This window comes from Corticium candelabrum, chromosome 2 (assembly GCF_963422355.1).
Source record: "Corticium candelabrum chromosome 2, ooCorCand1.1, whole genome shotgun sequence".
NCBI lineage: Eukaryota > Metazoa > Porifera > Homoscleromorpha > Homosclerophorida > Plakinidae > Corticium > Corticium candelabrum.
Window position 1 is genome coordinate 5613500 of NC_085086.1, and position 12733 is coordinate 5626232.

General features: G+C 39.6%; 1 protein-coding gene across 1 annotated transcript; it reads left to right on the plus strand.

Moving 5' to 3' along the window:
* The first annotated feature begins 1343 nt into the window (after positions 1 to 1343).
* LOC134176370 (uncharacterized) lies at positions 1344 to 10686 on the plus strand. The gene is made up of 3 exons (XM_062643041.1): positions 1344 to 2420; positions 2484 to 2543; positions 10157 to 10686. Exons 1-3 carry the CDS (start codon positions 1493 to 1495, stop codon positions 10462 to 10464), a joined length of 1296 nt encoding a protein of 431 aa, XP_062499025.1. The 5' UTR covers positions 1344 to 1492; the 3' UTR covers positions 10465 to 10686.
* The last annotated feature ends 2047 nt before the right edge of the window (positions 10687 to 12733 follow it).

Below are 12733 nucleotides of genomic sequence, written 5' to 3' on the forward strand. Positions count from 1 at the left end.
TTCCGCTCACTTCACTGTCTGCGGGTACAGGTTCGACATGCGCGAGCCAAATTTGGCGGAGATCGGAAACGGGGGCGGCTGTTATACGCGCGTTCTCACATAGATACTGAAAGACAACTCGCCTTTATACATATATTGAGATAGATATGTATAGTATATGGACTTGTATAATAGTTGATTTGCTGATTTCTAGAAAAACTAGGAAGCGATAAAGTTTAGGAAAGTGATCGGTTGTTATGAAATTTACGAAATTATAGTGACTTCCGAATACTTGGCTTAGAGTAAGTTTGTTTTTGTATGTAATAGCAACAACAACGCTTTGCTGTTTTGTATGCTGGTGGATGTGAATATCCTGATCAATTGAAATTTTGTCTGGTCGGTGAAGAAATGGCAGGCAAAACGACGTTGAGCATTGCGATGGGAGGAAGCGGAGATCCAACGAAGAGAACGGCTGGTATCGATGTTATACTGGCAACCAGAAGGGAACTGGGCGGTGCCATGCTTGTTCTCGATGTGGCCGGTCATAAAGAATTTCATCAAACGCATACTCTCTTTATGAGCGGCGAATCTGCTATATTTGCCCTCGTTATTGATGCAAGGAAGAGCGCTGAAGAAATTTGCGCTATTGCCAAGTACTTTCTCTCATTTGTACTGTCAGCACGACGACCTTCTGAAGGAGGAGTTCCCCCTTACATGCTTACTATTGGCACCCACGGAGATCCGGAGGAGACGAAGAAGAACAAGCAAATACAACTAAGGGATGTCATGAATCAAGTGACCGAAGAATTTTACAAATATTTTACCTTTGTTAGAGTTGAAGACGCAGGAGATGAATACAAAGTTGGTTACAATTTCCGTTATTATCCACCTGCCGAACTGTTTTCTAATGACGCTATCGTGTTGGACGCGAGAGACAAAAACTCAGTAGAAATGAAAAAGTTGCTGAATCTTATTGGTAAAGTTAGAAGCATGGCTCTGAAGGTAAACGTGTCGATGCTGCTCAAAATCGATGTAATTAAATGAATATATTGTGTGTAGAGATTGCCCAAAGTCCCTACTATTTGCAAGAAGGTTCATGACGAAATATTAATTAAGCTTCGTCGTAGCAAGAAGTTTGTAGCAAAAGAAGAATTTCGTCGACTCGTAACGAGGAAGTTTTCTGAGTTAGAAGGAGAGGCATTCAAAGTACTAATGGAACATTTTGATGAACGTGGAGAGGTAAGATGACGTGGTAATGAGCAAATCCCATTTCTAGAATTTATATTTGTACTGGGCATGTACATTTTAGATAGTTGACTTGGATGATCGATTTGTCAGTGACATGCAATGGTTGTGTTACTTTGTTATCGGTGCGATTCTTCCCGACAAGAATTCTCCTGATTTTTATGTCAAGTTGCAGACCGACGACGACGGTACGGCAACAATAGCACAAATTAATGAAACCCTCAAGCGATTTGGTGAGAGCAAAGGAGTTCAATTTAATGAGGACGTGATGTTGGCCATCCGTGCTCTCTGTCACTTGGGTCTCAGTTTAGAACATCCGAGCAGGAAGGATAAAAACGGCGATCTTCTTTACATTTTTCCTTGTCATATTAAGAAGAGCATGCCAGCGAGCGCCTGGCAGCAAGATGGCGCTAAGCCAGTGCACGTTGGCCGTCGCGTTCAATGCAAGTACTCGCACCATCTCATCACTCCGGGCTCTTATCCTGTCATTCAATGCGAATCCTCGAAGAGCGAATATATGAGTGTAATAGATCTGTGGGATGGAGGCATGAAAGTGCAACAGAGGCTTCAGGATCTGATGCCGCGCCATTTACCGGCAGAAGCGCTGGTACAAATTACCAATAAGAAGAGAGCCATTCAGAGTATGGACGTGATCGCTCGAGGTCCTCTCTACAGTGAAGGAGATTGCATAATGTTAGTTGAATCCGTTCTTGATCTCATGATGAAAGTGTTTGACAAGAAAAGTCCAGGAACAGTTTTAGAGACACGATATTTGAGTCATGCTTCCATCAGTCAATATAGGGAAGCAATCGTTTCTTACACTGAAGACGCAGTCAAAACCGCCAAGCAAGACAAGGAAACGGTCGTCACTCACGAAAAAGGAGAAGATCGCCTGATCGATCTTGTTGCTGTTGATTCTAATCACATTATTCGAATGAAGCGAAAGACTCGTTATCAATTGTGCAATGTTTTGGATTTGCCAAAGGAAGAAGAGAAACAGCCAAGCTGGACACAAGTGGGTAAAGCGTTAGGTATGCCATTATTGTGTGGCATGAAATCAGCCAGTGACATGTTGGAAACTTGGAGTCAAGACTTGAACGCTACCGAAGATCATCTAGTGGAAGTTTTGAAGAGGCCAGACATTAACGGTACACATGCATTGAGGGTTCTTGGACATCAGCGTCACATTACTGCCGGTATAGTGATATTCTCACTCAATTATATATTCTGCACAGTCCGGTTTCACTGCTTTTGCCTAGAAAACAGCTTCAACTCACCTCCAGCAAAGCGAAGAAAAGAAGACGCAACTTCACGAGATGGTAAGCTACGTGATTTACGGATCAGAGTTTGAGATAGGCATTTCATATTGGTCGGCCATACAAACGTGTTCGTCTTCTGGGCTAAATAATATGAGAGATGATGCTACAATAACTGTATACTACAACTTTAATGTAAAGGTGGCTTAGTTTTTGTCTTGCCCAAATAAGTAGGAGCACTTGAGCTACAGATAGACTACAACATTCACTAGTAAAAGAAGACTTGCAGATATGATTAATCTTTAGGCAACAGTATTGTTTTTACCACTGTAGTGTCGCGTAATAGGAAATCACAGCATTTTTCTGTATAAACCAAATTGGAATTCGACCTAATATTTAGCGCAGGAGTACTCATGGCTTATATTCGACAGGGTTATAGTTAAGACAGGCTTAGCATATGCCATTTGAGCAAGCACGATTCGACAATTCATATAGCACTTGAAAAAGCAATCTTCGTTATAGAATACCGTAGAAGATGAAATATTGTCGGGAATTTATTTTGGCGGATTGGCAGATTAGCGGATTTTAAGCGACCGCCAATATAAAATCCACCATTAATTTGGCCACCGGGACATGTTGACGTTATCAAGCGCGTGGATCAGCTATAAATGATGAAGTGGCGGTACGCACGTCACGCGAATGAGTCCACAGGATGGTAGGTAATCCCTGCTTGCTGTCTGTTGTGCCTATGAATAAGACCGTGAGGCTATGGTTGAAGCGGACTGTCTGTCACGTTCACGCGGATCAGGTTCTTTGTTCTGACAGGTACAGCAGTTCTCCATCACTGTGCAGTAGTTGCAGACCAGTAAGTTAGTGAAATGTAAGCTACAAAAACAACTGTCAATCTAAAACTCCTCGATGACCACGTATTGTAAAACGTATATCAGTCATCAAACAACGATGTCCAACCGCCAAAATAAAGTCCGCCAATATGCTTTTTCATCAATTTCGTAGGAAACCGCCAAAATACATTCCCTCAAATGTTTTCATCTTATACGAAACATACTGAAAGATTGCAGTTTCGAAAGCGTGTAGCAACAACGGTTTGTACTTGGTCTTTGTTGTCGGTGTCATTGAACGCAATCGCCGATAAACGCACGGGTGTACGTGCACTCGCGCGTAAACGTGCTGAGCGTCAAGAAATTTTGTTCATAGCTTATGAAAGATATATGAATTAAGGCTACTGTTGAAGAATACTGAATATCTAAATGCATGCAATCACCAGCCTAACGACAATAACCCTTATCTATACATCGCTATGGTGATCACTATGAGCTGCCGTTACCATGTTTAGATTTAGGCACAGATACGTTTGGTAGTATTGTTGAAGCTTATTCAAATGTTCCTTTATATTTCTTAGGCAGCGTAATGCCGCAGTTTTTTGTTAAGACTTCGTAATTAACCAAGGAATTCCATGTTCTGGAAAAGCTTGGGGAAACAAATTATTTTGTAGACGGCAAAAATATTGTTAGCATGCGTACTATACTTTAGGAAAATGTACGACTGAGAAAAGGTCATAGGAGGCGAATTTTTGCATTGCCTCATCATTCGGCATTAATATCTTTAAAGAATTTAATGTAAACAGTTTTCGCTCTATTTAGGTTGTTGCCATAGTGGGAGCAAACTTCTGGATTAAATCAGCCATTGCATAAATTTGTCAGTTAAAGTCTTTTGAATTAATTAATACTCAAAATTCGCTGTCGCAGGAACTTGTTTCAATTTAGTAGTGACGTTGGAGCCACAAACGATATCACCGTCGCTCCTCTTTTTGGCAACCCAGAAGACACGAAGCGGCAGCAAGAGATGAGTCCTAACCAGCTTGGAAACCATCATTTTGGAGACGAAACCTCTCCCTTAATCTTAGACAAACAGCGTAGGACTTACCGCTACTAACAGAGATAAATTGGTCTCGAAAGTAGTAGCTTTAACAACCATTTTCTAATTGTCGTCTGGATACCCTGCAAAACTTTTTCTATTGTCTTACTTTTTTCTGCACCACTTCTAGCTAATTTTGGGGGTTTTTCGCTGCCAGGAGCCATACTTTTAAGATGGAATTAGAAAACTGTCTTAGACAAAAGTAAGAGTGCGCAACTACTACGTTCAACGCACTTTGTCAGAGAGTAGTAGAGTGCTGTGGCTTATATGAGAGTGGAACAGCCGGCCGAGAACAAATTTTGACTACACCATAGAAAGAGAGTATTAGAAGGCTGTGAAGAAAACAAGAAGACATTTCGTCTACACCATATATAGTAGTAAGTCCTAGATAAGAGGGAAAACCACTCAACAAGAACACAATTTGGCTAGGCTATATATCCAGACAATGGTAGTAGAAAGCTGTAATCTATATAGGCAAAGGTACGAAACAACCAAACTTTAAGTCTAGACGGTGTTTTTAGTAGATTGTACATCTTACCCAAGGCATCGAAGCAATCAACAGGACAGAGGTCGACAACACCTAGGAAACCATAGATAACTGCAAGAGACTTGAGCCTACGCAGTGTTGGAGAGCTCACCAATCGCCATGTCCTACCTGGTACTGTATACAGAATATATTCGGAAACTATCTAGCTTGAAAGTAGATTATCTAGCGATCGGTTACCCGGAGAAACAGCGAGCAAGCCTACTGTCTATTCCCCATATATGAGTGCTTTCACACACAGGGTTAACTCAGGTTAGAATAACTTGGGTAGAGTCATATGACAACCTCACTCCACCCAACGTGCGTTCACACGTAGAACACTGGTAATGAGATGAAGAAGATCTACAGTACAACGAATACATCGATTACTTGAAGTTTCTGCTTGAGAATAGGAAAGCAGTAACGCCGATAGGAGAACACGACAAGGAGAAGCCATTTGTATGTTGGCCTGATCGACTCTACGACGTGTTTTGCATGTATTAGGGCGCGCCTTCGCTTACCTCCACTCTACTCGGGGCTAGGGTTACCTTATCCCTCGTTTAACCTTAATCCTAACCCATGTTAACTTAGGTTTACTAAACCCTGTGTGTGGAAAAGCGCAGTGTGAACTTTGAATATCTTCAATATATCCGTTGTTTTTGAACTTTTCGATGATCTGGGTATGTTTAGAGACCGCGAAGTCTGGCATTTCTGTTTGTCAAATTATCTACGTCTTCCCTCTAAAGGAAACTAAAGGATAATGCTTTTGCATATCAGACATATATTAGGACACAACAGGTGAAGCATTGTTATTGTCCAATTGTCTTGTAAGACCAAACGATCAGCATATGTAACCACTTATGATAATTGGTATGACACGGTACAACAGTGGCAGGTTTTACTGCACCAATGAGCACACCTGGTGTGACCTCTACTTATAAATCACTTAACAGTTCACACTTCTTGGGAATAGACAGTACAACCCGTATATGACATTTCGTTACGATTTCTATTTATGGAGATGGCTCTCTAACAACAAGGTTTTCTAACTAGAGTAAAAGGGACCGCGGTATATGCTGCTGGAGATTTTTTGACAAGAGCATTCCTACAGTGTATATGAGGAAGGCATCTTCGAAGAGCTTTCCAAATGTGCTACATGTGCAAATCGTTGCAACCTGTTCATGCGAGGCTTAGAGATAGTCTCTCTATTGGAATACAGTCCAAGGTATCCTAGCGAAAGACAGCCACTTACTGGAAGTCTACAGTAGAAAAAATGCAAATACCAAACCGGGGCTCTATAGTGATAGTAGCGACGTGACCAATATTCCATTAGAAGAGATATCTTACAAACTCCTTCCATTGATAGAAAATCTGCACAACGTTGGAATTGGGTTGTTTTCTATTCAGGATACCCAAGATTTCTCGCTCTGTTTAGAAAGGGAAGCTCTAGTGGAGCATCTCGTGTAGACGCACGACTACCACTGGGTGCGAAGAACGAAGAGGCTATCTCAATTTGATTCTGGACAATGACGACGCCATGGGCAAGCAGTGTATAGCGCGGCAAGTTCTAAAACGAATGCTTGTTGGATAAGAAAGTTCCTATTGCCAAGAACAAGTCGACGAAACGTTGTGAACTACTGCAAATACCCTGATCAATGACTTGGCGAAACATTTGTCCACCCAGCCGTACAATCTCGTGGTTTAGTAGTTGTAATGTCGGAGTTGGGTGTTATTAATTTTCCTATAAAATTATTTATAGATGTGGGATATCTTCTTGTTGTAATTGCTGTTTTTGGAATTTTTGTGAAATATAACACAAATAGTGTGTTGTATTTCTGAAACTTATCGTCAGTAGTACCGAATTCGCACGAAAACGGTCGAACGTTGTTTTAATCCATGTTACATGTGTCTTGTGCAAGGACTTTATTTAAGTTTTATGTGGTTCAATGAAGCCCATGACGTCAACCTTTCTACAGCTCACGTTGTGACGCAGTTAAGAAATTAAAGCAGAGTACAGTACTATAGTATTCCATGTCCATGCAATTATTTGATTTTGACATCCAATTTGTTGAGTCAGGCAAGCAGTCATAAGAAAACGCATTATTTTTTTGAAAGGGGAGTAACTGCAAAGTGATGCCAACGTTGTCTTCTGCATACATACGTACAATCTAACATACGTGATTGTATATGTCCCACTTACGGTTACGACTCTTTCAATGTCTGTGATGTCGAAGATGTGACATGAAAAAGGCAGGCCAGTAGTAAGACTATAGGAACTTGCACGAAGAAGAGATTATGGTGGGTAAGGGGAGTGCGAGACCAAACCCACTCTCTCCTCTAGAACGCACAAACATGCATACGTACATACATACAACAAGACATACATATATACATACGTACATACATACGTACATATATATATATATATATATATATATATATATATATATATATATATATATTGTTACAAGGATCCTTAGGGCCCAGGTTACAGACACAAAATACTTGCTACTGTACAATCTAAAATCTGGCAGTTACTATATGTCGTCATGTTCTTCATCTTTGCTGCTTGGAGAGAACTTGACACTCTGGAGAGAGAGGCAATTGTATGTTAGTTCCTTGTTCAAGGGAATTTATGTATGTGGGCCTCCTGCACTTCAACTCTGACCCAAAGGTCCCGGATGTTGCCAATGTCCAACTGCACTCTCTAACCAATTGAGCTACATACATACATACATACATATATACATAAATTTAGCGTCTCCATAGAGATCTAGAAAGTCAGCAAAGTGAACGTTTTATATAATTTGATGGTTTAGGAAATCGTAGTCTTGACAATTTGCTTTTATGGTACTCTTGAAAGGCCGCAGCAAGAAATTATTAGGTAGATGGCAACCATATTTTTAGCATGCGACTATGTGTTAGGAAAATGTACGGCTACGTAATTGGTCTAGTGGGAGGCGAATTTTTGCATTAACTCATAATTCGGCGTTAGTATCTTTAAAGGATTTAATATATATATATATATATATATAGTTTTCAATGTATTTGGTTAGTTGCCATAGTGCAAGCAAACTTATGGATTAAATCAGCCTTTGTATAAATTTGCCAGTTAAGTCTTTTGAATTAATAAATACTCAAAATTTGCGGTCGCAGGAAGCTGTTTCAATTTAATTGAGACGTTGGAGCCACAAACGATATCACCGTCTCTCCTCTTGTTTTAGTAACCCCGAAAACACGAAACAGCAGCAAGAGATGAGTCCCGATCAGCTTGGAAACCATCATTTTAGCGACGAAACCTTTCCGTCAATGTTAGACAACCATGGTAGCACTTGCCGCTACTAACAGAGACAAAATTGGTCTCGAAAGTAATATCCTTAACAACCATTTTCTAACAATCCTCTAGATACATCGGAAATTTTTGCTATTTTTCTCTTTTTTTTCTTCCCCCTATACCACTTCAGCTAATATTGAGGATTTCCGCCATACTTTTAAAGATGGAAGTAGAAAACTGTGTCCTAGACGTGAGTAAGAGTAAGAGTGCGCAACCACCACTTAGAAACCACTTTTTCAGAGAGTAGTATCGTTAGAGACCGCAAAGTCTGGCATTTCTGTTTGTCAAATTATCTACGTCTTCCCTCTAAAGGAAACTAAAGGATAATGATTTTGCATATCAGTGATATATTAGGACACAACAGGTGAAGCATTGTTATTGTCCAATTATCTTGTAAGACCAAACGATCAGCATATGGAACCACTTATGATAATTGGTATGACACGTTACAACTGTGGCAGGTTTTACTGCACCAATGAGCACACCTGGTGTGACCTCTACTCATTAATCACTTAACAGTTCACACTTCCGGGAATAGACAGTAGAACCCGTATCCGACATTTCGGTACGATTTCTATTTGTGGAGTTGGCTCTCCAACAACAAGGTTTTCGAACTATAATAAAAGGGACCGCGGTATCTGCTTGTGGAGATTTTTTGGCAAGAGCATTCCTAGATGGTATATGAGGTAGGCATCGTCGAAGGGCTTTCCAAATGTGCTACATGTGAAAATCGTTGCAACCTGTTCATACGAGGCTTGGAGAGAATCTCTCTATTGAAATACAGTCCAAGGTATTCTAGCGAAAGACAGCCAATTACCGGAAGTCTACAGTAGAAAAAAAATGCAAATACCAAACCCGGCTCTATAGTGATAGTAGTGACGTGACCAATATTCCATTGGAAGAGATATCCTACAAACTCCTTCCATTGTTGGAAAATCTGCACAACGTTGAAATTGGATTGTTTTCTATCCAGGATACCCAAGACTACTCGCCCTGTTTAGAAAGATAAGCTCTAGTGTAGCATCTCGTGTAGACACACGACTACTACTGGGTGCGAAGAACGAAGAAGGCTATCTCAATTTGATCCTCGACAATGACGACGACATGGGCAAGCAGTGTATGGCGCGGCAAGTTCTAAAACGAGTGTTTATGGGATAAGGATGTCCCTATTGCCAAGAACACGTTAACGAAAATGTCGCGGACTACTGCAAATACCCCGATCAAGGACTTGGCGAAACATTTGTCCACCCAGCCGTACAGTGTCGGGGTTTAGTAGTTGTAATGTCGGAGTTGGGTGTTATTAATTGTCCTATAAAATTATTTATAGATGTGGGATATCTTCTTGTTGAAATTGCTGTTTTTCATATTTTTGTGAAATATAACACAAATAGTGTGTTGTATTTCTGAAACTTATTGTCATTAGTACCGAATTCGCACGAAAACGGTCGCACGTGGTTTTAATCCATGCTACATGTGTCTTGTGCAAGGACTTTATTCAAGTTTTATGTGGTTCAATGAAGCCCATGACGTCAACCTTTCTACAGCTCACGTTGTGACGCAGTCAAGAAACGAAGTATCTCTAACTCTTTAACGTTGCTCGTTGACTGTGCGTTTCACTACAAATTTTGTTCATGCTGTTTAATTGGTCTTCACATCTCAGGTATGCCTTGCAATGTGCTTTTTCATCGTAATGAATACAGAGTTGATTCGTAGGTAGCAATTTCATGAATTAATAGGAACTTTTCAAACGATGGTGCAAGTTATTGTCTGCATGATTACAAGTTTAGATTAAAAGCAAATGTGAAAACTTTAGATTTGAAGAATTTGAAATTGACGCCGTCTTGTCTCTTTCTTTACTTGCAATTGATAATTCTTTTTTGCTAGGTCTTTCTGTTCATGACAAGGCAACTGCCAAGGAATTGAAAGACCTTGCCAAATCTCTGGGAACCCATTGGGTTTCTTTTGCATCAGAATTGAACCCGACACTCTTCTCAGTTCAGAAGATCAAGTGCATACGAATTGAGCACAATGATGTCTTGCTTCAAGCTCGAGCCATGCTAGAAGATTGGAGTAACAGTCTGGCCGACAAAGCTACCCGTAAGTTGCTTATCGAGGCACTTGTTAAAGAAGAACTTCGACTCAAAGCTAATGAAGTCTTCAGCGAAAATCTTGTGAATCAAGTGTGTCCATAAGTGTAAAATTTTGTGTCAAGAGATGTGACAGCCCGATTATTTGTACACTGTGTTGTAGATTGAATTTCAATACAATAGACAAAACATGTAGATGTAAGTAATTTTTATAACGTAGTTATACATTTGTGACTGAGATTTGTTTGTGCAAGTCTTGCTTAAGTTAATCGCCTCTGTATGTTCAATTGCAACAACTAAATGTACGAGATGTGATTTTCTGTTATTTCTACAGTTTATAGTGCACTGTGTAGTGGCGATGTTTCTGCTCTTAGTATTACATCATATTTTAAAAAGACGACTGTAGATCGAAAGAAGCGGAAATTTTGTGTAAAATCTGAGAGCAGCTGATTCTAGAGCTTCGAATAGAGACATTACCGTCGCTGACAACTGATGAAGTTACTGATCTACTTGCGAACCAGAAGTTTTGTCTTACGTTTTGTGACACAAAACGCAACGTGTCGTTGAGACTTGTAATGCATTGATCATAAATTGTTGGTTAACTAACGTTTTCGATTGTTGCGGTTATACTTAGCGCAGGATGTACTGTGGGCCTGTCATGATTTGCAGCGAACAGGTCATTGTAATAGGGTAGTATTTCTTAGGCTCCTGAAATTTTTTACCTTTGGCACCAAACATTACAATCAGGTGCAACGCGGTAATGCAGCGAGGAAGAAGACATATCGGGGACCAAGACCACATTGGCCCTCACGATACCTTCGCCTATGCTTAGGGCTACACCATCCTTGTATGTTCAACATGATTGTTCAATTGTAATGTTTGCAAGAGACCTAGAGCCAACGCTGATATATACAGAACCGCATTACTTTTAATTATTCAAAGAAATAGAGAAGGTCGTGATGACGGGCCAACGTGAGATTTCTTGACTGGGCAATATATAGATAAAATTATTGATTAGTTGCAAAATCGTTAGTTAATTAAAAAATGAATCACGTGACAAACCAAGATTACTCTTCACCTTACAGAACATCTCAAGTTTTCTTGTTTTGTACATGTCTTACCATTCACTATTACGTGCAACTCAGGTTTAGGGAAGTTGGAGCAACGGTAATGGAATGTTGCAGTCCAACCATGTCTAAAGTGTCAAGGATCTTCTTTAGAGGAAAAAGAAGGCAAAAATCACACAATTACATGTTCTATTAGCGTACTAATACTCATGATCACTACCGTTTGATTGACTTTGCCCGCTGAAGAAGTTGCATGCTCAAATACTCCAATTTTGCTAATTCCGCAAGTATGGGATCTGATTGCAAGCCTTTGTCAACACAACGAGGTGGCGCTATATTGTTGGTAATATAAATTTTTCACAAGTACACATAAACAGAGTGTTTCTCTAACCTTAGCAGTCATTTTGCTGTCACACACTTTCAATATAAGCCACACAATGCTTCTGAAGTTATCAAAATTTGAAGCCTTGATACAAATTACTGGGATAAAAGCGTCACGTCACTTGTCTCTTCATTGAATAAACACAGACGATGACCTCGACGGATTTAATGCCAAGGTCCCCGAAGCCCTTTTTGTCCAGTTCTATATTACATAGTACATCCACGCTTACATTAGAGTAAGGCAGTACGCACTTAATCGATTGGAGTTTCACACTCGGTACAAGACTTCAATTGTATTACAACATCACAATGTTTGGAGTCTGTAGATGACTCTTTACACGTAGTGACAGGTTGCCATAGGTTGTTCAGAAACTACACATTGACCAGTTTCATTAACAGGTATGGTAGCAGTCCATTCAGTTATTCCGTAAGCTAATCGTTAATGTATGGGTTAGTGCATTCTCTATCAGTATGACTCCATTGCACGAAATCAGGTTTTTATTGATGTTTAATTGTTATTATTAATTGATGTTCTATATTTTGTATTTATTGATGTTCAATTCTTTGTATTTACTAATGTTCTATTCTTTGTTATTATTAAAGTTCTATTCTTTGTATTTATTGAGGTTCTATTCTTTGCATTTATTAATGTTATATTCTTTGTATTTATTGATATTCTATTCTTTGTATTTATTGATGTTCTATTCTTTGTATTTACTAATGTTCTATTTCATGTATTTACTAAAGTTCTATATTCTTTGTATTTGTTGATGCTCTATTCTTTGTTGCAAGTTTGGGTGTTTGTTCCGCCGTTGCTAGCATTCTTTTTCTCGTTATACTACATTTCTAACATAGCAACCCGATCATATGTTGTATATTTACCGGTCAATAAACGTTTATTAACCGGTCAACAAACGTTTATTGAC